This window comes from Mobula birostris, chromosome 4, assembly GCF_030028105.1.
Source record: "Mobula birostris isolate sMobBir1 chromosome 4, sMobBir1.hap1, whole genome shotgun sequence".
Taxonomy (NCBI): Eukaryota; Metazoa; Chordata; class Chondrichthyes; order Myliobatiformes; family Myliobatidae; genus Mobula; species Mobula birostris.
The window spans coordinates 89,223,728-89,251,692 of NC_092373.1; the positions used below are offsets into that span (position 1 = coordinate 89,223,728).

At 45.2% G+C, this 27,965-nt stretch overlaps 1 protein-coding gene across 5 annotated transcripts in view; it reads right to left on the reverse strand.

The window, feature by feature from the left end:
* ankmy1 (ankyrin repeat and MYND domain containing 1) overlaps nucleotides 1–27,965 on the reverse strand; it is a 135,665-nt gene that overhangs the window by 13,762 nt on the left and 93,938 nt on the right. For 4 of the 5 annotated variants that reach the window (XM_072255736.1, XM_072255735.1, XM_072255734.1 and 1 more), the window contains exons 14-15: nucleotides 25,197–25,368; nucleotides 4,214–4,380 (exon numbers count right to left, since the gene is read on the reverse strand). In XM_072255736.1, the coding sequence (XP_072111837.1) occupies nucleotides 4,214–4,380; nucleotides 25,197–25,368 (339 nt within the window). The remainder of the gene's footprint in view (nucleotides 1–4,213; nucleotides 4,381–25,196; nucleotides 25,369–27,965) is intronic. The other variant, XM_072255737.1, reaches the window with a different exon arrangement.

The window sequence follows — 27,965 nt, forward strand, 5'->3', positions numbered from 1 at the left end:
CTAAATTCTCTCTTCAGGACTTGGCAATGTTTCATTTTTCAAGGTTTTGAGCACATCCTTGAACCTTTTCCTCTGTTTATCTGGCAATCTCTTCCTGTAACTGAGGCCAAATTAAAGTATTTTGAAGGTCTGTTATCAAGCATGCTCAACATGCTCAATGGAGTTTAGTATAACCAAGGCTTCAGTTCTGGGGATATTAGCTTTGGAACAGATGACAATGTTGCTTGCTTGCAGTAAATTGGAAGATTATTGATCGCTCCTTTCCAGTGCCTGTTATAGGTAGTCTATCCATCAAAAGCAGGCTCTCACTTGCCAGATGGCCCACATGTTTTGCATCTGTCTGAAGTCTTGCTCTTTAAACTCCCTTTTCCACAAGCAGTGGGAAATTTCACCATCGATGTCCGTCCTCGCTGAGAGGTGGCTTCCAAGAAATGGGAAGTGATTCAATTTTTCCAGGGATTTGAATGTGAACTCTCATCAGCAATTGGCAGTGTTGTGAAGTGGGGCAGGTTTTGGTAGAGGATGCTAGCCCTAGGGATATTGATTACATGGTCCATCCTCTCATCTGCTTCTGTCAAGAGGTCAGCTATACTGGATTGGGTCTTATGTAATGAACACCCAATGTGATGAGGAACCAGTGATCACAATATGATTGAGATCAATGATAGGGAGAAAGTAAAGTCTGATGTAGCCGTATTTCAGTGGAGTAAAGGAAATTACAGTGGTGTGGAAGAGGAGCTGGCCAAAGTAAATTGGAAGGAGATGCTGACAGGGATGACAGCAGAGCAGGTGTGAATTTCTGGGAAAAATGAGGAAGGTGTATTCCAAAAACAAAGAAATACTCAAATGGAAAAATAGTACAACTGTGGCTGAAAAGGGGAGTCAAAGCTAACGTAAAAGCAAAAGAGAGGACGTACAACAAAGCAAAGATTGGGACGCATTCAAGGAGGCTGTGGATGCTGGAATTGGCAGCAGCAATGTGCTGGGGGAAGTCAGTGGGTCAAGCCGAATCCATGGGTACTGGAGCTATTGTTGTTTTGGATGGAAACCCCGTGTCCAGACTAAGTTGAAACATTGACAACCCCCCATCCCACCCTCGCAGATCCTGACTGGCCTGCTGAGTTTCTCCAGCAGATTTCTTGTTGTTCAATGGTTTTTGTTGGATGGTAATAGACAGTCTGGCATTGGGAAGTATATTTCAAAATTGGGATCCATCAGAATTTCCTCTCACAGCAGGTGGTGGACCTCTGGAATTCTCTGCCCTGGAGTGCTGTGGAAGACCATTAGGGATATTTAAAATTATATTTATGTAAGTGGAGCTTAGGAGGGTTAGTGGCACCTAACGGCAACTCCTTTGCTTGCATCTACGGAAACAGCTCTACTTCCATCTCTATTTTTCCCTTTCAAGGTTCTTTTGAGGACCCAGACCTGGAGCTACATGCTGACTACGGTTCTTTGCAGGAATGGGACCCGCTCTTGGGATGTCACGAATGGCCGTTATTCGGCACGCCAACAGCTCGGCCTAAAAGTCCGGCTTGGATTTGGAAGCCTAGGATCTCGGGGCTCTGGAGACAGGCAGATTGAGGGTCAGTGTCAAAACAGGAGACCCGTGGGTCATCGAGGGAGTCGGGTTAACTGCGACTGTGTGCCTGGAGACCTGGGATCTTTGCGATCTTTAGGCACAGAGCTTGAAAAAAAGCAATGTAATGGACTTTTAACATCGTAAACCAGCGAGCTGTTTGTTATGTCTCCCCGTTCGCTGGGAAAATGGAGACATCTCTTTCTTCCTTATTAGGGAGAGAGAGAGCCTGCGGTATGTCGAGTACCGGGTGAAAGTGAAGTCTTTGGGGTACTGCAAGTCTATGCCTTTGCTAGTGCTTTGCTCACGCTTGAGTGCTCCGTGGTGGTGCCAATGCTTTTTCCTTGCCGATGGGGGGGGGGGAGATTGTTGCTCGCTGCCACTTACGTGTGGGAGGGAGGGGAGCTGGGGGGGGGGACCTTGGGGTTCTAACATTTAACTGTCGTTCATTCTTTGGGGCACTCCTCTGTTTTTGTGGATGTTTGTGAAGAAAAAGCATTTCAGGATGTATATTGTATACATTTCTCTGACATTAAATTGTACCTTTGAATCGTTAAAAGCATTGAAACAATTGGGCCTTGAAATTATTTGAAACAAGCACAGAAGAGGAGATCAGGCCTGGAGTCAGATCCTATTGAATGATGGGGCAGGTTTGAGGGGCCAAGCTGCCTACTGCTGCTCCTATCTTCTTGTGTTCCTATGAGCTGTACTTGTGGGATCACCAAGAGCTTCAATATTGATTTGCTTCTTGCAGCAATGCCTATGTTGACAAGAGTAGGCAGTAGTCAGTTTATCATTATTTGTCTTAGGCAAGGGTAGTGAACAGGCTGTGTGGTGTGACTCACTTTGATGTTTCAATATGTTTGTATGCTTTAAGTTTGTATGCTTCAATTCAGTTAATGGGGGGAGACAGGAAATCTTGATTTTGCTATCTTGCTTTTATTCATGTAATTATAATTCTTTCTAGAATGCAAAATTTAAATTATGTTACAGCAGAGTCTTGAATGAGTTACAGGGAAATAGAAAAGCAATCTATCTGCTTTATTTTAACACAGGCTTGCTTTTTGCCTTGGAAACTTCTATGACTTGGGAAAGCAGCTAACGTAATCAAATACTCCTCTCATTCTAGTTACCCTCTTCTTCCCCCTTCCATTGGGCAGAAAATATTAAAGCTTGAAAGCAGGCACCACGGGGCTCAGCGACAGCTTCTATCTCACTTTTACGAGATTCTTGAATGGACCTCTTGCATGACATCACAATCTACTTCATCATGGTGCTTGCACCTTATTGGCTACCTGCATTTTCATCGTAACTGTAATATTATATTCTACATTTTGTTAATGCTTTTTCCTTTGTTACTAAGTCCGTGTACCTGTGTATTGAAATGATCTGTAGACATGACATGTTGAACAGTTTTTCATTGTTCCTCAGTGTATGTGAAATAATAAACCAATTTCCAAACAAGATTCTGTCATGTATTCCCTAATTCTCTCATTGTGGAAAACTAACAATCTGCTCTCCAACTTTTCTGAACTCCCAATGGTTTGACATCATGCTTACAGGGTACAGATCCCATACATCAGACATCTACCCACCCCTCTTTGGCTCAGCAGTGAGCTGGTTGCAATGTTCTCTTTAAACTCACTAGGACCCTGTTTCCTATGCTCTCTTTAAACGTATGCAGGTCACTGGAAAGTTTACTGTAATTCCATTTACTGTAACAGCTTAAAAGAGTTAAGTTAAAAGTGGGTTTATAGAAATAACATTCAATAGTCCAACATCACCAAGTCCCAGATGTAGTAGGGTATTGGAGTTTTACAGGTGTATAATGGCCAGGCTCAAAGATTTCCTAAATTTGTGATATGGAAAAGGTGTGGATAAACAGGTCTAGCTTAGAGAGGGTTGGGCATAATGGCTAGATTCATCCTGTATTACTCTCTGCTCTCTATAGTCAAGGTAATACAGCATGTAACGGGCCCTTTAGCCTCATCCAGGTGACTGTGGTGCCTACTGATCTAATCCCATTTTCCAGTGTCTGGCCCATATAATTCCTCTAAAGACCTCCTATCCACACATTTAGAAAATTGTTATTTCATTGACTCAACCACTTTTTCTGGCAGTTGATTTCATCTGTGCACTTTCTGTATTAAGATACTATTCTCAGGCCCCTTTTAAATCTTTTCTTTCTCACATTAAACCTTTGCTGTCTAATTTTTAGTTCCCTTTCACTGGGAAAAAGACCATGGGCATAAACCCTATCTATGCCACTCATGATTTAAGACACCTCTGTAAAAGTCACCCCCAGTTTTGTTCTAGCTTGTCCAATCTCTCTATGGACTCAGGCACTCGAGTCCTGGCAGTGTCCTTGTAAATTGTCTTTGCACTCTTCCCATTTTAACAACATTGTTCCTGTAGCAAGGTGACCAAAACTGTGCACAATAGTCTGTCCTGAAGATGATTCTTGCCCAAAACATCAACTATTTATTCATTTCCACAGAATCTTCCTGACCTACTGAGTTCCTCCAGCATTTTGTGTGTGTTCCAATGATCTGCAAGTTCCCCTGAACATAAATACGGTGTGCTGTTGGGGTAATGTTGATGAGCTGACTAGGTTGCGAAGGGTTGTGCTTGTACCTTTTCCTTTTGAGACGTAGCACTCGTGCTTGTGGAATTCATCCCAAGCTGCCAGCTTGCAGGCCTTGCTGCAGTAATACACCTCCTTACACCGGCTGCACGCAACCAGGTGCACCCCCACGGAGCGTCCACAGTAGTAGCAGAACTTGAACTTGAACAGCTGCCTCCTGCGGGGACAGAAACACTGTCAGCCCAGGCAGTGAGTTGTTGAATGTCTGGGTGTTACTCTCCCTCCAGGGATTGCCAGCAGGCTACCGTCTAGGTGCTGGTGTGTAAATGGTGCTCGATGATTAGTACGGGCAGTGTGGACTAAAGACCCTGTTTCTGTGCTGCGTGACAAATCAGGGCTGTTTGGGTTACCATTTGTGGCCATTCAGGCAGACTGCCTAAACATACAAGTCTCTGGTATCTCTGTTGCTGCAAACTTGGCAGATCATGATGTTGCGACCATTACAGAGACTTGGATGGCTCAGGGGCGGGAATGGTTACTTTGGATGTCAGGCTTTAGATGTTTCAGAAAGGACAGGGAGGGAGGCAAAAGAGATGGGGATGTGGCACTGTGGATCAGAGATAGTGTCACAGCTGCAGAAAAGGAGGAAGACATGCAGGGATTGTCTACGGAGTCTCTGTGGGTGGGCGGTTAGGAACAGGAAGGGGTCAATAACTCTACTGGGTATTTTTTTTAGACCACCCAATAGTAACAGGGACATCGAGGAGCAGATAGAGAGACAGATTCTGGAAAGGTGTAATAATAACAGGGTTGTCGTGGTGGGAGACTTTAATTTCTCAAACTTTGATTGGCATGTCCCTAGAGCAAGAGGTTTAGATAGGGTGGAGTTTGTTAGGTGTGTTCAAGAAGGTTTCTTGACACAATATGTAGATAAGCCTACAAGAGGAGAGGCTGTACTTGATCTGGTATTGGGAAATGAACCTGGTCAGGTGTCAGGTCTCTCAGTGGGAGAGCATTTTGGAGATAGTGATCACAATTCCATCTCCTTTACCATAGCATTGGAGAGCGATAGGAACAGACAAGTTAGGAAAGAGTAAGTTGAAATATGAGGCTATCAGGCAGGAACCATGGTGTACAAAGGCTGTAATAAATGTAGTCAAGAAGAAAAGAAACGCTCACAAAAGGTTCAGAGAGCTAGGTAATGTTAGAGATCTAGAAGATTATAAGGCTAATAGGAAGAAGCTCAAGAATAAAATTAGGAGAGCCAGAAGGGGCCATGAGAAGGCCTTGGCAGACAGGATTAAGGAAAACCCCAAGGCATTCTACAAGTATGTGAAGAGCAAGAGGATAAGACGTGAGAGAATAGGACCAATCCAGTGTGACAGTGGAAAAGTGTGTATGGAACCGGAGGAGATAGCAGAGGTAGTTAATGAATACTTTGCTTCAGTATTCACTACGAGAAAGGATCTTGGCGATTGTAGGGATGACTTACAGCGGACTGATAAGCTTGAGCACGTAGATATTAAGAAAGAGGATGTGCTGGAGAATTTGGAAAGCATCAAGTTGGATAAGTCACCGGGACCGGACGTAATGTACCCCAGTCTACTGTGGGAGGTGAGGGAGGAGATTGCTGAACCTCTGGCAATGATCTTTGTATCATCAATGGGGATGGGACAGGCTCCGGAGGATTGGAGGGTTGCGGATGTTGTTCCATTATTCAAAAAAGGGAGTAGAGTTAGCCCACGAACATATAACATATAACAATTACAGCACGGAAACAGGCCATCTCGGCCCTTCTAGTCCATGCCGAAGTCTTACTCTCTCCTCGTCCCACCAACCTGCACTCAGCCCATAACCCTCCATTCCTTTCCTGTCCATATAGCTATCCAATTTAACTTTAAACGACAACATAGAACCTGCCTCAACCACTTCTGCTGGAAGCTCATTCCACATAGCTACCACTAAAGAATTTCCCCTCATGTTACCCCTAAACTTTTGTCCTCTCTCAACTCATGTCCTCTTGTTTGAATCTTCCCCCCTCTCACTGGAAAAAGCCTAACTACGTCAACTCTATCAATCCCCCTCATAATTTTAAACACCTCTGTCAAGTCCCCCCTCAACCTTCTATGCTCGGAAGAATAAAGAACTAACTTGTTCAACCTTTCTCTGTAACTTAGGAGATGAAACCCAGGCAACATTTTAGTAAACCTCCTCTGTACTCTCTCAATTTTATTGACATCTTTCCTATAATTCGGTGACCAGAACTGTACACAATACTCCAGATTTGGCCTTACACAATTTCAACATTACATCCCATCTCCTATACCAGGGGTCCCCAACCTTTTTTGCACTGCGGACCGGTTTCATATTGACAATATTCTTGCAGACCGGCCGACCGGGGGTTGGGGGGGGGGGGGGGTAGGGTTGCCAATGGACAAGAGTAGCAGTCAAATACGTTGTTTACCCTGAGACTATAATGACCATGAAGCCTTGCGCGGGCACCAGTGCGCATGCGTAATTTGCGCATGCATGTATGTACCGATTTTTTCTATACATCTCGTTTTTGGCAATTCTGTTCGGGGAGTGGGGTGTTGATCACGACCGGAATATAGGTGATAAGTGGCTAATACACTCAATTTCGTTTCTAAAAGGGTTTATCTAACGAATTTAATATTAAACACACAGCGCATATTTTCCTCGCATGAATATAGCGATAAGTCAATTATCAGGGGCGCTTGAAGTAAGTGTTGAACAAACTTCCATTAGAAGTGGTAGAGGCAGGTTCGATATTATCATTTAAAGAAAAATTGGATAGGTAGATGGACAGGAAAGGAATGGAGGGTTTATGGGCTGAGTGCAGGTCAGAGTAGAGAGCAGTGTGAGAGTAGCGTTCGGCATGGACTGGAAGGGCCGAGATGGCCGGTTTCCGTGCTGTAATTGTTATATGGTTATATAAGTAAGTCAATAGCATCATAACATTTTAAGTAACGTTTGGATATTAAACACACAGCACATATTTTCCCCGTATGAACATATAAAATAATTGTAACACACCAATATCGCTGAATCAGTGGGAGCCCTGGGCTTGTTTTCCTGCAACAAGACGGTCCTATCGAGGGGTAATGGAAGACAGCGATACTCGAAGGGGTTCCTTATGTCCAGTCTATTCCGCAATTTAGTTTTCATTGCATTCATTGCAGAAAACTCCGCTTCGCAGCGATATGATGTTAGAAATGGAAGCAACGTTTTCAGTGCTTTCCTGGCTACCTCAGGATATTTAGCCTCGACTTTGATCTGGAATGCCTGCAGAGATGTTATGTCAAACATACTTTTCAGCCCGCCGTCATTTGCAAGCTCGAGGAGTTGATCTTCTCCTTGCACTAACATGGATGACGCTCGGGTAATGACCTTGCGTGCGTAATGGCTCAACAGTGCGTGACAGGGAATGAGGAAAGGTGCAGCTGGCTCCTATCGCCAAATCATATCGTTTCCTCGCGGCCCGGTAGTGCATGCTTTGCGGCCCAGTACCGGTCAACGGCCCGGTGGTTGGGGACCGCTGTCCTATACTCAATGCTCTGATTAATAAAGGCCAGCAAACCAAAAGCTTTCTTCACCACCCTATCCATATGAGATTCCATCTTCAGGGAACTATGCACCATTACCCAGAGAAGAAGAAGAGTAAAAGTGGCAGGCCGACAAATCCAGGGCAAGCATTAAAGAGGGCCACTTTTCAACATAATTGTATAAGGGCTAAGAGAGTTGTAAAAGAGCGCCTGAAGGCTTTGTGTGTCAATGCAAGGAGCATTCGTAATAAGGTGGATGAATTGAAAGTGCAGATTGTTATTAATGATTATGATATAGTTGGAATCACAGAGACATGGCTCCAGGGTGACCAAGGATGGGAGCTCAACATTCAGGGATATTCAATATTCATGAGGGATAGACATGAAGAGAGGGGAGGTGGGGTGGCGCTGCTGGTTAAAGAAGAGACTAACGCAATAGAAAGGAAGGACATAAGCCGGGAAGATGTGGAATCGATATGGGTAGAGCTGCGTAACACTAAGGGGCAGAAGACGCTGGTGGGAGTTGTGTACAGGCCACCTAACAGTAGTAGTGAGGTCGGAGATGGTATTAAACAGGAAATTAGAAATGTGTGCAATAAAGGAACAGCAGTTATAATGGGTGACTTCAATCTACATGTAGATTGGGTGAACCAAATTGGTAAAGGTGCTGAGGAAGAGGATTTCTTGGAATGTATGCGGGATGGTTTTTTGAACCAACATGTCGAGGAACCAACTAGAGAGCAGGCTATTCTGGACTGGGTTTTGAGCAATGAGGAAGGGTTAATTAGCAATCTTGTCGTGAGAGGCCCTTTGGGTAAGAGTGACCATAATATGGTGGAATTCTTCATTAAGATGGAGAGTGACATAGTTAATTCAGAAACAAAGGTTCTGAACTTAAAGAGGGGTAACTTTGAAGGTATGAGACGTGAATTAGCTAAGATAGACTGGCAAATGACACTTAAAGGATTGACGGTGGATATGCAATGGCAAACATTTAAAGGTTGCATGGATGAACTACAACAATTGTTCATCCCAGTTTGGCAAAAGAATAAATCAAGGAAGGTAGTGCACCCGTGGCTGACAAGAGAAATTAGGGATAGTATCAATTCCAAAGAAGCAGCATACAAATTAGCCAGAGAAAGTGGCTCACCTGAGGACTGGGAGAAATTCAGAGTTCAGCAGAGGAGGACAAAGGGCTTAATTAGGAAGGGGAAAAAAGATTATGAGAGAAAACTGGCAGGGAACATAAAAACTGACTGTAAAAGCTTTTATAGGTATATAAAAAGGAAAAGACTGGTAAAGACAAATGTAGGTCCCCTACAGGCAGAAACAGGTGAATTGATTATGGGGATCAAGGACATGGCAGACCAATTGAATAATTACTTTGGTTCTGTCTTCACTAAGGAGGACATAAATAATCTTCCAGAAATAGTAGGGGACAGAGGGTCCAGTGAGATGGAGGAACTGAGCGAAATACTTGTTAGTAGGGAAGTGGTGTTAGGTAAATTGAAGGGATTGAAGGCAGATAAATCCCCAGGGCCAGATGGTCTGCATCCTAGAGTGCTTAAGGAAGTAGCCCAAGAAATAGTGGATGCATTAGTGATAATTTTTCAAAACTCGTTAGATTCTGGACTAGTTCCTGAGGATTGGAGGGTGGCTAATGTAACCCCACTTTTTAAAAAAGGAGGGAGAGAGAAACCGGGGAATTATAGACCGGTTAGCCTAACGTCGGTGGTGGGGAAACTGCTGGAGTCAGTTATCAAAGATGTGATAACAGCACATTTGGAAAGCGGTGAAATCATCGGACAAAGTCAACATGGATTTGTGAAGGGAAAATCATGTCTGACGAATCTCATTGAATTTTTTGAGGATGTAACTAGTAGAGTGGATAGGGGAGAACCAGTGGATGTGGTATATTTGGATTTTCAAAAGGCTTTTGACAAGGTCCCACACAGGAGATTAGTGTGCAAACTTAAAGCACATGGTATTGGGGTAAGGTATTGATGTGGATGGAGAATTGGTTAGCAGACAGGAAGCAAAGAGTGGGAATAAACAGGACCTTTTCAGAATGGCAGGCGGTGACTAGTGGGGTACCGCAAGGCTCAGTGCTGGGACCCCAGTTGTTTACAATATATATTAATGACTTGGATGAGGGAATTAAATGCAGCATCTCCAAGTTTGCGGATGACACGAAGCTGGGTGGCAGTGTTAGCTGTGAGGAGGATGCTAAGAGGATGCAGAGTGACTTGGATAGGTTGGGTGAGTGGGCAAATTCATGGCAGATGCAATTTAATGTAGATAAATGTGAAGTTATCCACTTTGATAGCAAAAATAGGAAAACAGATTATTATCTGAATGGTGGCCGATTAGGAAAAGGGGAGGTGCAACGAGACCTGGGTGTCATTATACACCAGTCATTGAAAGTGGGCATGCAGGTACAGCAGGCGGTGAAAAAGACGAATGGTATGCTGGCATTTATAGTGGGAGGATTCGAGTACAGGAGCAGGGAGGTACTACTGCAGTTGTACAAGGCCTTGGTGAGACCACACCTGGAGTATTGTGTGCAGTTTTGGTCCCCTAATCTGAGGAAAGACATCCTTGCCATAGAGGGAGTACAAATCAGGTTCACCAGATTGATTCATGGGATGGCAGGACTTTCATATGAAGAAAGACTGGATGAACTGGGCTTGTACTCGTTGGAATTTAGAAGATTGAGGGGGGATCTGATTGAAACGTATAAAATCCTAAAGGGATTGGACAGGCTAGATGCAGGAAGATTGTTCCTGATGTTGGGGAGGTCCAGAACAAGGGGTCACAGTTTGAGGATAAAGGGGAAGCCTTTTAGGACCGAGATTAGGAAAAACTTCTTCACTCAGAGAGTGGTGAATCTGTGGAATTCTCTGCCACAGGAAGCAGTTGAGGCCAGTACATTGGCTATATTTAAGAGGGAGTTAGATATGGCCCTTGTGGCTACGGGGATCAGGGGGTATGGAGGGAAGGCTGGGGCGGTGTTCTGAGTTGGATGATCAGCCATGATCATGATAAATGGCGGTGCAGGCTCAAAGGGCCAAATGGCCTACTCCTGCACCTATTTTCTATATTATTTCTAGATCCCTCTGTTCTACAGCATTCTTTAACGCCCTACCATTTACCATGTATGTCTTATTTTGATTAATCCTACCAAAATGCATCATCTCACATTTTTCAGCATTAAACTCCATCTGCCATCTTTCAGCCCATTCTTCTGTCCTAAATCTCTCTGCAAGCTTTGAAAACCTACATCATCCACAACACCACCTATCTTAGTAACATCTGCATACTTACTGATCCAATTTACCACTCCATTATCCAGATCATTAATATATATGACAAACAGCATTGGACCCAGTACAGATCCCTGAGGCACACCACTACACACCGTCCTCCAATCTGCCACACAGTTATCCACCACTACTCTCTGGCGACTCCCATCTAGCCACTGCTGAATCCATTTTACTACTTCCATATTAATGCTTAACGATTGAACCTTCCTAACTAACCTTCTGTGTGGAACCTGGTCAAGGGCCTTACTGAAGTCCACATAGACAAACAGGAAATTACAGATTTACTTCAGTGGTTGGTAAGTTGATGGAGAAAATCCTGAGAGGCAGGATTTATGAACATTTGGATAGGCATAATATGATTAGGAATAGTCAACATGGCTTTATCAAAGGCAGGTTCTGCCTTACGAGCCTGATTGACTTTTTTGAGGATGTGATGAAACACATTGATGATGGTAGAGTAGTAGATGTAGTGTATATGGATTTCAGCAAGGTATTTGACAAGGTACCCCATGCAAGGCTTATTGAGAAAGTAAGGAGGAATGGGATCCAAGGGAAAATTGTTTTGTGGATCCAGAACTGGCTTGCCCACAGAAGGCAAAGTGTGGTTGTAGATGGGTCGCATTCTGGATGGAGGTTGGTCACCAGTGGTGTGCCTCAGGGATCTGTTCTGGGACCCCTATTCCTTGTGATTTTTATAAATGACCTGGATGAAGAAGTGGAGGGATGGGTTAGTAAATTTGCTGATGACACAAAGGTTGGAGGTGTTGTGGATAGTGTGGGAGGGCTGTCAGAGGTTACAGTGGGACATTGATAGGATGCAAAACTGGGCTGAGAAGAGGCAGATGGAGTTCAACCCAGATAAATGTGAGGTGGTTCATTTTGGTAGGTCAAATATGATGGCAGAATATAGCATTAACGGCAAGGCTCTTGGTAGTGTGGAGGATCAAAGGGATCTTGGGTTCTGAGTCCATAGGACACTCAAGGCTGCTGCGTAGGTTGACTCTGTGCTTAAGAAAGCATACGGTACATTGTCCTTCATCAATCATGGGATTGAGTTTAGGAGTCGAGAGGTAATATAGGACACTGGTGAGACCCCACTTGGAGTACTGTGCTCAGTTCTTCTGGTCGCCTCACCATAGGAAGGATGTGGAAACCATAGAAAGGGTGCAGAGGAGATTGACAAGGATGTTGCCTGGATTGGGGAGCATGCCTCACGAGAATAGGTTGAATGAACTCAGCCTTTTATCCTTGCAGCGATGGAGGATGAGAGGTGAACTGATAGAGGTGTATAAGATGATGAGAGGCAGTGATCGTGTGGATAGTCAGAGGTTTTTTCCCAGGGCTAAAATGGCTAGCACCAGAGGGCACAATTTTAAGGTGCTTGGAAGTAGGTACAGAGGAGATGTCAAGGATAAGTTGTTTTTTTTTTACACAGAGAGTGGTGAGTGTGTGGAATGGGCTGCCAGAGACGGTGGTGGAGGCAGATATGATAGGGTCTTTTAAGAGACTCCTGGACATTTATATGGAACTCAGAAAAATAGAGGGCTATGGGTAACCTGAGGTAATTTCTCAGGTAAGGACATGTTTGGCACAGCTTTGTGGGTCGAAGGGCCTGTATTGTGCTGTAGGTTTTCTATATTTCTATTTTTTTTAAATCAAGGGTGACGAAGAACCGGGCTAAAACGACAGGTTGCCCTGCCCAGTGCTGCTGGGATGGCAGCAGCTGGCTGTGGATCTAACAGACCAGTGAAGGGGGTGGGGTTGGGGGGGTGGTAATGGAAGGGACAGTGGAGGGGGGGTGATGGAAGGGACAGTGGAAGGGGGTGATGGAAGGGACAGAGGAAGGGGGTGATGGAAGGGACAGCGGAAGGGGGAGGTGATGGAAGGGACAGTGGAAGGGGGTGATGGAAGGGACAGTGGAAGGGGATGATGGAAGGGAGAGTAGAAGGGGGGTGATGGACGGGACAGTGGAAGGGGGTGATGGAAGGGACAGTGGGGGGAGGTGATGGAAGGGACAGTGGAAGGGGGTGATGGAAGGGACTGTGGAAGGGGGAGGTGATGGAAGGGACAATGGAATGGGGGTGATGGAAGGGACAGTGGAGGGGGGTGATGGAAGGGACAGTGGAAGGAGGTGATGGAAGGGACAGTGGAAGGGAGTGATGGAAGGGACAGTGGAAGGGGGGTGATAGAAGGGACAGTGGAATGGAGGTGATGGAAGGGACAGTGGAGGGGGTGATGGAAGGGCCAGTGGAAGGGGGTGATGGAAGGGACAATAGAAGGGGTGATGGAAGGGACAGTGTAAGGGGTGATGGAAGGGACAGTGGAGGGGGGTGATGGAAGGGACAGTGGAGGGGGGGTGATGGAAGGGACAGTGGAAGGGGGCGATGGAAGGAACAGTAGAAGGGGTGATGGAAGGGACAGTGGAAGGGGGTGATGGAAGGGACAATGGAAGGGGCATGATGGAAGGGACAGTGGAAGGGGGTGATGGAAGGGACAGAGGAAGGGGTTGATGGAAGGGACAGAGGAAGGGGTTGATGGAAGGGACCGTGGGGGGAGGTGATGGAAGGGACAGTGGAAGGGGGTGATGGAAGGGAAAGTGGAAGGGGGCGATGGAAGGGATAGTGGAAGGGGGGCGATGGAAGGGACAGTGGAGGGGGGTGATGGAAGGGACAGTGGAGGGGGGGTGATGGAAGGGACAGTGGAAGGGGGCGATGGAAGGAACAGTGGAAGGGGTGATGGAAGGGACAGTGGAAGGGGGCGATGGAAGGAACAGTGGAAGGGGTGATGGAAGGGACAGTGGAAGGGGGTGATGGAAGGGTCAATGGAAGGGGCGTGATGGAAGGAACAGTGGAAGGGGGTGATGGAAGGGACAGAGGAAGGGGTTGATGGAAGGGACCGTGGGGGGAGGTGATGGAAGGGACAGTGGAAGGGGGTGATGGAAGGGAAAGTGGAAGGGGGCGATGGAAGGGACAGTGGAAGGGGCAGTTGTCTGAGCCCCACTGTCTCATTGTATGTTCATGATTGCCTTGAACAGAGTTATTAACAGAACATCCACAGACAACTGGAAAAGGTTGATAGATTCTTGATTGGTCAGGGCACAAAGGGATATGGAAAGAAAGCAGGAGACTGGGGCTGAGAGGAAAATTGGATCAGCCATGATGAAACGGCAGAGCAGACTCGATGGGCCAAATAGCCTAATTCTGCTCCTATATCTTTTACATTAAGACAATTCCTAACACGTACAATCCATCAAGTGAACAAATTTCTCTATATTTTGTCCGAGGGATGGGCTCTTTATTCCGACTGAAAAAAACAACTTTTGTGTCTACTGCCTCTTGCCCTCCATCAATACTCAACTCAAGGGATCAAAGGACATGCAGCCATGACAGCAAAACAGAGCCGTGATGACGTAATGATGGGCAGGCTGGCTCCATGATATAGTCTGCAAATGTTATCGAGGGGCCGAGATTCTGAGCAACCAGTGACCAAATGGCTGACGTCACCCTGACTGGACAAGCACAAAGACATTCCAGCACTCTGCACAGTGGCAAAGTTCATAGATTCACTACCTCTGGCTCCAGTAACCCGAGCTTGATCCTGACTTTGGACATTATCAGTGTAGAGTTTGCCAAGTCCAGCCTCTGGTCATGTGTGCTTCGGTTTCTTCCTACATTCGAAAGACATGCCGGTTGGTGAATTAACTTGGCCACTGCAGGTTGCCAATAGGTGAGTGGCAGAATCTGTGGGTAGTTGATGGGGTTGTGTGAAGAACAGAATGGGTGAGGGGAAGATTAGTGTAAATGGGTGGCTGATGTTTGGTGTAGGCCCTTTGGGCTGAAAGCCCAGTGCCCCTGTTTTTTCCCTCTCCATGACTCCGTTAGGCCTGACTCTTGGTCCTCATGGTCAGCAATGGTGCTTTCTTCCCCCAGTGAGGGTAATCTTTAGTGGGGACGCTTTCTTTCCACATCTGTGCAAATTGCTCTGTACTTTCCCGATAACGTACTAAAAGCTTTCCCGCTGGACCAGGGTAGAAAAACGTAAGCCATCCAGAGGAGGACACAGGAAAGCAGTAGCTGATCAGCCACCCCAAAGCTGAAGGGCAGAGATTTGTTCAATTAGACATCAAAAAGGTCTGTGACGCAGAAAAAAATGGGAGGCAGCAAGAGATTTAGTGATCAGTTCAGAGAAAACAGAACACTGAATTCCGAAAGCACTTAGAGTCTGATTAGGAGCCAGATGTTGGTATAGAGCATTGAAAATCATTCAGTGCAAGTGGGAAAGCAGAAAGGATATTGATTTCTTATTTACTAATACTGCCAGAGATTTATTTCATTTTTTATTTTTATTTAGAGAAACAGCCTAATGAACTGTAGCACGCAGTTACATCCCTATGACCAATAACCTTTGGAATGTGGGAGGAAAGTGGAACAGCCAGAGGGAAGACACGGGGTCACAGGAAGGACATACAAGGCCTCACAGACAGCAGTGGAGCTGAGGCCGGGTTGCTGCTGATGTAAAGATTCTTCAAAGAAATGTCGATGTTCCAAAGTCAGAAAATTTATCAAGTTCTCTGATCTGTAGAACGGCAAATCTGCTTTATAATCTCTTTACTCTCGACTACCCCTCAACATTGCCACTACGTTACACCAGAAGGAAGATTACAAGGTTGATCAGTTTGGATCAACCTAGGCATCAAAAGCAGATTTCAAACTTTTTCTCCCAGCCTAGTTGACTCTCTAAAGGTGGTGGAGGCAGATACTCTCACGTCATTAAAAAATCAACACAAGTACCTGCATCACCAAGGAATCAGGGAGCTAATGTGAGTAAATATTTGGCATGGACATGGTGGGCTGGAGGACCCATTTCTGTGCTGTATGACACTGGCATTAGCTGGGGATTGGTGTCTACATTGGGGCAGATATTCTCACAGACTAATCAAATGATAACCTGACAGCCACACTCACGGAATTGTATTCTACAATAATGTTCCATGCTCTTTGTCCCGATCCCTGGGTATGCCTTGTCCCAACCAGCACTGACCCTGCTGAGCTATAGCCTGGAGTGAACAGCGCTTAGAGTCCTCAACATTTAGTCAACACTCCATGAAATCTCATGGTGTTATAGAGAAATACAGAACAGAACAGGACCAGGACCTCTGGACCCCCATGTCCACCCATTTACCAATCTTCATTAATCCCTCATCCTTCCATGAGCGTCACCTCATTGCTTCAGATTGCCCATCTACTCTTACAGCATCGCACCGTACAGGTTTCCCCGCTATCCAAAAGTTCCTATGAAACCTTTCGTAAGCCGAAATGGCGTAAAGCGAAGAAGCACTTACCATTAATTTATATGGGAAAAGTTTCTGAGTGTTCCCAGGCCCAAAAAATAACCTACCAAATCATACCAAATAACACATCAAACCTAAAATAACACTAATATATAGTAAAAACAGGAATGATATGATAAATACATAGCCTAATTAAAGTAGAAATAATGTATGTACAGTGTCGTTTCACTTACCAGAATTGGAACACCGTGCTGTGTACACCCATCAATCCACTCAAGCAATAGACTTTCCATTTTATCCATTACTGGATGCTGACTAAGAGAGACCACTTTACTACTAGCAGAACCAATAGTAACATTGGCAGCTTTCAAGATTCTTTCTCTATACGTGCAAATAGTACGAATGGTGGATGCAGGCAAGTTCAACGTGCGCACAATATTATTATTTCATTCACCACGATTGAAACGCTTAATTGCATCCAGTCTTACGCCAAGCGTAACACCCTTACGAGCTCCCTTAGGCTTTTCTGATACCTTAAGACACATAATGGATGCACAAAATAACTGGAGCTAAAGCACAGATGCTCACAGACACAGTTCGAAGCTCTGGCGGCTTGATGCTGAGTGTAGTTCCCGGAGAAGGCGCTTGGTGGCGCCACTCTCACTGCTCAGTGTGCACACTGACTCTATAATGGCTTGCTGCAAAACAAACACTGAATGCTATTTTCGCTTTTCGCCTTTTTTCGTAAAAGCGAAAATCCTCTTCCGAGTTCTTTCGGTTAGCAAAAACTGGTACTAATGTAAACACAAAATACTCTGCAGATGCTGGGGTCAAAGCAACACTCACAACACGCTGGAGGAACTCAGCAGGTCGGGCAGCATCTGTGGAAACAGCCAGGATAATCAAGGACACGACCCACCCAGCCAACACACTTTTCGTCCCTCTTCCCTCTGGGAGAAGGCTCAGGAGCTTGAAGACTCGTACGGCCAGATTTGGGAACAGCTTCTTTCCAACTGTGATAAGACTGCTGAACGGATCCTAACCCGGATCTGGGCCGTACCCTCCAAATATCCGGACCTGCCTCTCGGTTTTTTTGCACTACCTTACTTTCCATTTTTCTATATTCTGTTTATGATTTATAATTTAAATTTTTAATATTTACTATCGATTTGTAATCCAGGGAGCGGGAAGTGCAGAATCAAATATCGTTATGATAATTGTAGGTTCCAGTATCAATTGTTTGGCGACAATAAAGTAGAAAGTATAAGTATAAACGAACAGGCAATGTTTCGGGCCGGAACCCTTTGTCAGGACTGTAGGGGGAAGGGGCAGAGGCCCTATAAAGAAGGTGGGGGGAGGGTGGGAAGGAGAAGACTGGTAGGTTCCAGGTGAAAAACCAGTAAGGGGAAAGATAAAGGGTTGGGGGAGGGGAGGCAGGGAGGTGATAGGCAGTAAAGGTGAAGAAGGAAAAGGGGAAACACAATGGGTAGTAGAAGGAGGCAGAACCATGAGGGAGGTGATAGGCAGCTGGGGGAGGGGGCAGAGTGAAACTGGGATGGGGGAAGGGAGGGGGAGGGAATTACCAGAAGTTGGAGAATTCAATGTTCATAACAAGGGACTGGAGACTACCGAGACGGTATACAAAGTGTTGCTCCTCCAACCTGAGTTTAGCCTCATCATGGCAGTAGAGGAGGCCTTATATGGACATATACGAATGGGAATGGGAAGCAGAGTTGAAGTGGGTGGCTACCGGGAGATCCTGTCTGTTGTGGTAGACGGAGCGGAGGTGCTCGATGAAGCGGTCCCCTAATCTGCGTCGGGTTTCACCGATGTAGAGGAGGGCGCACCGGGAGCGCCGGATGCAATAGATGACCCCAACAGATTCGCAAGTGAAGTGTTGCCTCACCTGGAAGGACTGTTTGGGGCCCTGAGTGGTGGCAAGAGAGGAGGTGTAGGGACAGGTGTAGCACTTACGCTTACTGGGATAAGTGCCAGGTGAGAGATCCATGAGGAGGGAAGTGTGGACCAGGGAGTCGCGGAGGGACTGATCCCTGTGGAAAGCAGAGGGGGTGGAGAGGGAAAGATGTGCTTAGTGATGGGGTCCTGTTGAAGGTGGCTGAAGTTGCGGAGGATGATTTGCTGGATCCGGAGGCTGGTCGGGTGGTAGGTGAGGACAAGGGAAACTCTGTCCCTGTTGTGGTGGCGGGAGGATGGGGCGAGGGCTGAAGTGTGGGAAGTGGAGGAGATGCGGGTGAGGACATTGTTGATGACGGCAGAAGGGAAACCACGATCCCTAATGAAAGAGGACATTTAAGATGTCCTGGAATGGAAAGCCTCATCTTGGGAGCAGATGCGGCGGAGACGGAGGAACTGGGAATAGGGAATGGCATTTTTGCATGTGGCAGTGCGGGAAGAGGTATAGTCGAGGTAGTCATGAGAGTCTGTGGGCTTGTAGAAGATGTCAGTGGACAGTCTCCCTCCAGAGATGGAAACCGAGAGATCGAGAAAGGGGAGAGAAGTGTCCGAGATAGACCAAGTAAATTTGAGGGCTGGGTGGAAGTTTGAAGTAAAGTCGATGAAATTGACGAGCTCAGCATGGGTGCAGGAAGTAGCACTAATGTAGTCGTCAATGTACCGAAGGAGAAGTTGGGGAGCAGTACCAGAACAGGTTTGGAGCACAGACTGTTCCACATAACCAACAAAGAGGCAAGCATAGCTGGGGCCCATGCGAGCGCCCATAGCTACACCCTTAGTCTGAAGAAAGTGGGAAGAGCCAAAAGAGAAGTTATTAGGTGTGAGAACCAGTTCTGCCAACCGGAGGAGGGTAGTGGTGGTGGGGAACTGGTGAAGTCTATTGTCCAGAAAGTAGCGGAGGGTTTTGAGGCCTTCTTGATGGGGAATGGAGGTGTATAAGGATTGGACATCCATAGTGAAAATGAAGCGGTTCGGACCAGGGAACTGGAAGTTATTGAAGAGGTGGAGGGTATGGGATGCATCCCGGATGTTGGTAGGGAGGGACTGAACTATGGGTGACAAGATGGAGTCCAGGTAGGCAGATACAAGCTTGGTGGGGCAGGCGGAGCAGTCAGGCTTGTGGATCTTGGGGAGAAGGTAAAGCCGAGCAGTACGGCGTGTGGGAATTATGAGTTTAGTGGCTGAGGATGGGAGGTCTCTGGAGTTGGTAAGGGCGGTGATGGTACGGGAGACAATGGCTTGATGTTTTTTGGTGGGATCCTGTTCCAGGGGTAAGTAAGAGGAGGTGTCAGAGAGCTGCTGTTTGGTCTCAGTTAGGCCATCCGCCAGACTACTGCAGCACCACCTCTCTCTGCGGGTTTGACGGTGAGGGTGCGATTAGTGCGGAGAGAGTGGAGGGCAGTGCGTTCAGAGGGAGTGAGGTTGGAACAGGAGAGAGGAGTGGTGAAGTTGAGACGGTTGATGTCTCGGTGACATTTGGAGATGTTGACTGATCATTTCCATGGATGCTGCCCAACCTGCTGAGTTCCTCCAGCGTGTTGTGAGAGGTACTAATGTAGGTCTTTCGTAAAAGCGAAGTGGCGTAAAGCGAACTTTCGTAAAGCAGGGCATACCTGTATTTAACTTGCAATCAATATTACCATTATACTGTTTACTCTGTGAGCTTCCCAAGGAATTTTACGGACAATATACTAATCCCAGTCAGAATTCCCATCAACTCCCCAAAATTCTAATATCCCCCAATCTACCAAAGGCACCATACACTGGACAAATAATTCACCCATTTGCACGTCCTTGGGATGTGGGAGGAAGCTGGAGCCTCACCATCTGGAACATGCCCTCTTGTCGTTACTACTCACAGGGTGTAGGGGGTGCAGGGAATACGAATCAGAATTATTATCGATGACATACATCATGAAATTTCTTGTTTTGTGGCAGCAGTACAGTGCAAGACATTTAAAACAATACTTTAAGTTACACTGAATAAGTGGTGCAAGAGAGGAATAGTGATGTTGTGTTCAAGGATTATTCTGAAATCCGATGACAGAGAAGACGCTGATCTTAAAACGTTGATTGTGGGTCTTCAGGCTCCTGTACCTCTTCTCCAATGGTAACAGTGAGAAGACGGCATCTCCTGAGTGGTGAGGGTCCTTAATGATGAATGCCAACTTCCTGAGGCACCAGTTGTTGAAGATATCCTCAATGCTGAGGAACTGGAGATGGCTGAGCCTCCTATGATCCTGTGCATTGGTATTGCATGTCTATAACAGGCGGTGTTCCAGCCAGTCAGGATGCACCTCACAGTACATCTGTAGAAATTTGCTGGAGTCTTTGGTGACGTACCAATTCTCCTCAAACTCGTAACTAGTGTGCATTCATGATTGAATGAGCATGGGCCCAGGATAGATGCCACAGTTTCCCCTTCTTCACGTTCACAATAAACTCCTTGATCTTGCTGATGTTGTGCATGAAGTTGTTGTTGCGGCAGCATTCCACCAGCGTATCCATCTCGCTCCTTTACGCTTCCTCTTTGCCATCTCAGATTCTCAGACACCAACAACTGTGGTGTCATCAGTGAATTTATAGCTGGTGTTTGAGCTGTGCCTAGCTGCACAATGTAGAGTGCAGAGAGCGTAGGGCAGTGGGCTAAGCAGGAGGTATAGAAGCCTGAAGAACAAACTCAACAATTCAGATACTGCTTCTTCCCTTCTGCCGTCAGATTTGTGAACAATCTAAGAACACAAACCTATTATTCCTTTTTTAATTCCACTATTTATCTTTGTAACATAGCACTTTTGTCTTTGCACTGTACTGCAGTCACAAAGCAACCAATTTCACATTATATGTGCAAATGACAGCAAATCTGATTCTGATAGAAATACAGAGAAGGTGCAAACTCCATTCAGAAAAGTCAAGATTGAACCCACTGCAGGTAACGTCTCTACCAGCTGTACCACTCTGCCTCCTCTTAATAGCGGGGACCTCTGGTTAACATGGCAAGGAAACCTCTTTCTGATTATTACCTTCTTTATTCTTTCAGCCGACAAAACGGTTCTCCTCGTTGAACAAGTGTAAGTGACAAGGACACAGATTGCCCTCTGCATAGTGAGCTTCAGTGCTCATCATGAATGTTTTAACATCAATACTGTACAAGCTGCCTGTGTTCTGGGTTGTGGGTGGTACTCAGTGAAGTATAAACCCACACTTTGTTGATCTAATACACACAAAATGCTGGAGGGATTCAGTGGGCCAGGCAGCCTGTACGGAAAAGAGTAAAAAGTTGATGTTGTGGGCCGAGACCCTTCATCAGGACTGGAAGAGGTGAGAAGTCAGAGTAAGAAGGTGGATGGGGCGGGGAGGGGAGGACAAAGTACAAGGTGGTAGGTGATAGGTGAAACTGGGAGAAGGGAAGGGGTGAATTAAAGAGCTGGGAAGTCAATTGGTGAAAGATATTCAGGGCTGGAGAAGGGGGAATCTGATAGGAGAGGACAGAGGACAGAAAGGGAAAGGGAGGAGCACCAGAGGGGGGTGATGAGCAGGTAAGGAGATAAGGTGAGGGAGGGAAATGGGAATGAGGTATGGTGAAAGAGAGGGTTGGAGGCAATTACTGGAAATTAGAGAAATCGATGTTCATGCCATCAGGTTGGAGCTTAGCCAGACAGAGTAAAAGGTATTGTTCCTCTAACCTGAGTGTGGGCCTTATCATAGCAGTAGAGGAGGCCATGGACTGACATGTCAGAGTGGAAATGGGAAGGAGAATTTCTCATTTCTTTTCTCCAGTCCTGCCGAAGGCCTGAAACATCAACTGTATTCTCTTCCATAGATGCTGCCTGACTTGCTGAGTTCCTCCAGCAATTTTTGTGTGTGTTGCTTGGATTTCCAGCATCTGCAGATTTTCTCTTGTTTCTACTTTATTGATGATAGCCATTATGGCATGGATCACCATGATGATTCCACAATCCTTGTGGATCCAAAGTCTGGTCTTCATTCTGAGGTAATTCTTCATTGTGCTCTGTGGCTCTACAATTGTGCTAAATAGGGTAGACTCAACAGGTACAAAAGCTCAATGTTGAGCAGCCACAGGACACTAAGTAGCATCAGGTACAGTAGGAAAACACACCAGCACAAGGTGTAAACTCATGAATAGGCATATTCCTCACTTTGCCATAACCATCAAGCCATAGTCAGCTATGGTTCAAGGAGTGAAGAAGAGCATGCTGGGTAAAGTCCAAATGTACCCTAAGAGGATCATTTGCCAACCTAACAAACAGCAATACATCACTACATGTGTGCTAGACAGCAAAACCAGCATGTAATAGAGAGAGCTAAGCAATCCCAGATCAAAATTCTGCACAATTACCTCATTTGGTTGTGAATGGTGATGAACAATTAAATAGCCAACAGCAGAATGTTCTATTCCAAATTCTATCACAGTAAGATAATACCAGGTAGATTGGTAAAGTTTCAGAGATGTGCTCAAAGCCTTCTGGGAAAGATGCAATATTTCCTGGGAATATGTGATCCTGGATTACTCAAAGTGAAGAAGGAAAAATTCAGGATGGTACTGAGATCTTCAAAGATTAGGACCACTTAAGTAGCTTTTGCCCGACGCCGGCCCCCTAGGCCTGAGTCGACATAGTAGTAGTAGCAAGTAGCTTATGATAGAGGCAGAAGGAGCTCACTACCTCTCAACTTCCCTCCAATTCAATCAAAAACACAAAAGTGGAAGTAAGTTGCCCACTGATTCTGAGGAACTTTGAGGACATCACTGATGATGGAGTCCAGCAGATAGGTAAGCATGAAAGACCGAAACATTCTCAACCAGCTGCACTAAATGGATAATCCACCTCAGTTCCCTCCTGAACTCCCCACCATCACTGAAGCCAATCTTCAGACAATTGATTCACCTCCAGTGATCAGGAACAACTGGCAAGGTTATGGGGCCGGAGAATAAGACTATATTCCAGAACTAAACATATCAATAGCAAAGATGTTCTAGTGTAGTTACAATAAATCAAAACCATCTAATTCCTGCACACCTGTGCTATCAAACAGCATTTATTCCTTATTGCTGGGCTAGTTCCAGGTACTCCCTGTACAACACTGCTGTAAAGTGCATTCAAGAAGAGAGGCACGGCTAGAATTGCTACTGCCTTGTAGCTTCAGTGACCCAGGTTCAATCCTGATGTCTGATACCGTCTGCCTGTGGTTTGCACATTCCCCCTGGGTTTCCCCGGGTGCTCTGGTTTCCTCCCATATTGCAAAGACTTGCAAGCTGATAGTTTAATTGTTTAATTGCCAATTGCTCCCTGTGTGCAGGTGAGGATCCTCTAGTCTGAGGACAGTTGATGGGAATGTGAAGAGGACATGGCTAGAATTACTGGAAAAGGTACTTGCTGGTTGGCATAGGACTCAATGAGTCAAAGGACCTCTTTCTGCACCGTATGTCTCAGTGACTCCAAGATGGCTCACTACTAACTTGTCAAGGCAAATAGGTTGGCAGCATTTATTATTCTTGTCAGCAATCCTGAAGATAAAGAAAATATCCACGCTCTGTGGATTCCTGCCAATTCTAGCTGTTGGTTTTCTTTGCTGGAGATACTATAGTTGCTTTAGTGATGCTAGCAGATTCCTACTGGCAACGACTACTCAGCTAGACCCATGCTCTGTACCTCTCTCTCACCTCAGGGGTGAATATCCAGTCACACTGTCTGCACTCCTCAGATATCCTCATAAAGTGAAAGCAGGACAAACAGCATCAAGCTTTTCATCAAAAACATCAGTCAGGTTACATTTTAATCCCACCAGCCACAGGCTAGAACAGAAATGTGGCCAGAACACTTAACATGATATGACAAGGCTTGCAAACTCGATCCAATAGGTTTTTGCCCAAGTTTCTGTCCATTAAACAGACGTGTTTTTTTTTTCAAATGTAAAATGTGGGGGCATCTGGTAACTCAGATCAGGTACAATATTATTCCAGCATACCTGGGTCAGGGGAAATGAGTAAACTTGAACATCATGAAGTAATAATAAAACCAAAGGTTGGAAATCCTGTCTGGTTGATAACAATTATCAACTTTCTACAGTCTGACCTACAATAAAAAGGTTTGTAAAAATAAAAATGAGTAGTTTTTTGCTCTTTATTTGTTTACTTGCACTGCACTTTCTCTGTAATGGCTACACTATATTTTGCATTCTGTTTTCTACCATAATATAATTATGTATGGCATAATTGGTCTGCATGGCTTGGGAAATGAAAGCTTTCCACCATATCTCAGAACATGTCTCAATAATAAATCGCTATCAATCAACTAACATCAAAAGTGCTTCCACAGGTCAGCACGAATGCCTAAATAATGAAAGGTAAAGATCACCGGACCTGTGGGCGTTTATACAGAATCGTTCTGGCTGCATCCTTCAGAATGGAGATCACTGCTTCTCTTCACTTAGTCCTTGCCCCTTGGTGGTGTTGCTTGGTTACTCTTTATACAGATCCCTGCTCATTCTGCACAATAAATCCTTGTCCATTGCTCATTCAGTACAAAAATATCTGCTACCTTACTTTCTGAATATATGCAAGTCTCAATAGATCGGCATCTATTTTACACAGTTCATACGTTCCCTTTCCACTCACTGGTTCACTCTCAACCTAACTTACTGGAAACAACATCACACTCGGTAATATCTAAATGAAGTAAATTAAAGTGTTTTGAGGTATTGATATGAATAACATCAAATAATCTAGGAAATTGGCCAGTCATTACCCCTCTAAAGTCATGAGCATGTCAGCTCATCAAAGCTCTCCTGTACTATATTTTTTTTGAGATGCCTGACTATCTTGCACCTGCTTAAAAAAAATTCTTCATCCAGCATTTCTCACCTGTAACCTCTGTCTTCAGCCTTCCTCTTCTTTTCCGAGGTTGCTGTTGAAGGGAGAGTTTCATCGACCTTCTGAGCATGTTGCTGAAAGATAGCCTGGGCTGTTAGACTAATGTCAGCGAAGGTAAGTACCTCTGATTTGGTGAACTGAGATAAAGTCCCAGGTGCTCGGGCTGTGAAAAACAAACGCTTTACAACGGGGAATGGAAAGGTATTCATCACAGTCCCAAAGCCTAAAGATTATTCCTAAACCAAAGCTCCTTCCTCTAAAACATGCTCTATTAGTGCTTAACTCTAGTTTCCAAAATTAACTTATGACCAAACTCCAAGTTTATCATTGTATTCTGCTCCCACGTTTCATGTTTCTGGATGGTATACTAATGGGGTACCGTGCAGTTTTCCCTGCTCCTTAACATTTCTTCCTCTTACAACCCATCCTATCTCCATTTTATTACTATCAAGAGCAACAATGTGTTGCAGCCGGTAGAGCCACTGCCTTGCAGCTCCAGCAACCCAGATCTCTGCTGTCTCAGTGGAGTTTGCACTTTCTCTATCGGACTGCATAGCTTTCCTGTGGGTGTCTGTTTCCCCCTACGCCCCATAAAGGTTGGAGTCTGTAGGTGAATTTGCTGCTGTAACTTGCCCGTATGTAGGTGAATGATAGAATCAGTGGATGTGGAAAAATAAAAATGGGTTCAGTATTAGTGTAAATGGGTGGTTGATGCTTAGCATTGATTTGATGGGCTGAAGGGTCTATTTCTGGGCGATCTATATAACTATGGCATTCTACTAACTTTAGATCTTAGAACTGAAATATACAATAAAATTTCTGGTTTTTTGGTGTTGGCCAAGGGATACAAGTGTCGATCAACTAATGCGTATACACCTTTTGTGCAAAGTGCTCTCTGGGACAATTTTCTCACCTCTCTTCCACTCTGCTCACAATAGCGAAGGTAGAATTTCCAATAGATAAGGTGATGGAAAAAACATGTATAGGCTCCCCATGCCACACCATGAGTGGGAATTCTACCAATTTCTAAGTGTATGGATTGTAGTAAAAGAGTTGAAAAGCAAAACCGTTCGGCCATAGCCCCGAATGAGGATGCACAATGCTCCAGATCAATTGTGAGGGAGCTGTTGCAACTGAGCATGTGAACAGTGGACTGGGAGCCTGTGATGCCTGCTTACAGCCGAACAGGCAATCAGACACTTGTGTCATTTGATTTACAAGAAGGCTCTAATAGAGAAATAATCTCCTATCTAATGGGAACAAAATTACTTTGCAAGTGAAATCTCTTGCAGTTAGTGTTTTGTTCTCAATCCCTTGTGCCTATCCCGAACTGTAGCAGATAGTATGGAGTCACATCAGCGACCATTTAGGATCAAACGGGCCGTGTGTTGGTGTCTCCACTCTTTTGCCACTGCTCATCTGGAATCTTTCAACACTTACAACTCACCTGTCCCCCTATTTTTTTTAACTGAGACAGGCAGTGTACAAATAAGGTTAATTTTAGCAGAACCATTTCTTTTATAGCTATTGGTCAATTAGAGGAGTTTCCCAAAACCAATTAAATTTCACTGAATCTTAAAACAAGGGTAACAGCCATTTGACCCATTTTCTTACGCCTGTTCATATGAAGATATTTTCCAATTAGCCTTTCTAAGTCACTTCTCAGGCAGGAGTTGATATATTTTATCAAAACATGTCATCAGTGTAGATTTAAGTGCTGCTGACACTAGTCATTGAGGCAGGTTATGAAGTTTTTCGTGGACACTGGTATAATTGAAGCAGGTGGGTACCTCAGACAGCTGAAGAGAGAGGATAAAAGTCTCAGTGAACACTCCTGCCAGTTGATTACTACAGGTCCTCAGCACTTGGCTAGGTACCCCATCTGGAGCCAGGTGCTTTTCATGGGTTCACCCTCCCGTATAGAGATCAGAGGGGATGCAGTAGTTCTCAGGTAGGAGTGGAAAACTTGAAGCAGTCAAAATGATAATGTGTTACATAAGACGTGGAAACAGGATTTTCACCTACTGAATCTTTGTTGACAATCAACCAGCTGCTTACATTAATCCTCCATTATTCTTCCAACATTTGCATTAATCCCCCTCAAACTCCACCACTCAGCTACGTGTTGTAGATAATATATAACAGCCATTAACTTAACAACCCACACCTCTTTGGGATGTGAGAGGCACCAAAAGCAGCTAGGGGAATTGCAGCAGTCACAGGGAGGATGTACTGACTGCACCCGAGGACAGGATCGAACCCGGGCAGCTGCTCAACTTGCGGTGTCACTGTGTTGTTCTCATACAGCAAATACGGAGACTGTTCCTCCTGCCTACAAGGCCTTGAGGCAAATTTATAATAATTGAGGGGCATTGAAGGGCATATTTTATGCAAAGAGTTTTACTTATTCTACATTTACAGTCATACAAAGTTAATTTTGTGGCTACAAAATTAACAACAATTTTCAAGGGGAAAATGGTTGGACACAAAAAGGGTAATATAGTTTCGAGCTGAGGGGAAAAAAGTGGAAAAGCATTCCAATTTGGACTGATCCTTTCAAAGTGGACTTTGGGATCTCTTCAAACCTGGTTTAATCTGAGTAATGGTGAACAGGGATGCACAAGTTCTCCAGATCATGAACAACCACCAGAATAATGTCACTTAGTGATGAAGAGCCCACTTGAACAGGACAGGACAAACTTGGCTTCCCCAACTCTCATTTAGACAGGACTAGACTTTCTGGATCTTGGAGCTGCAGAG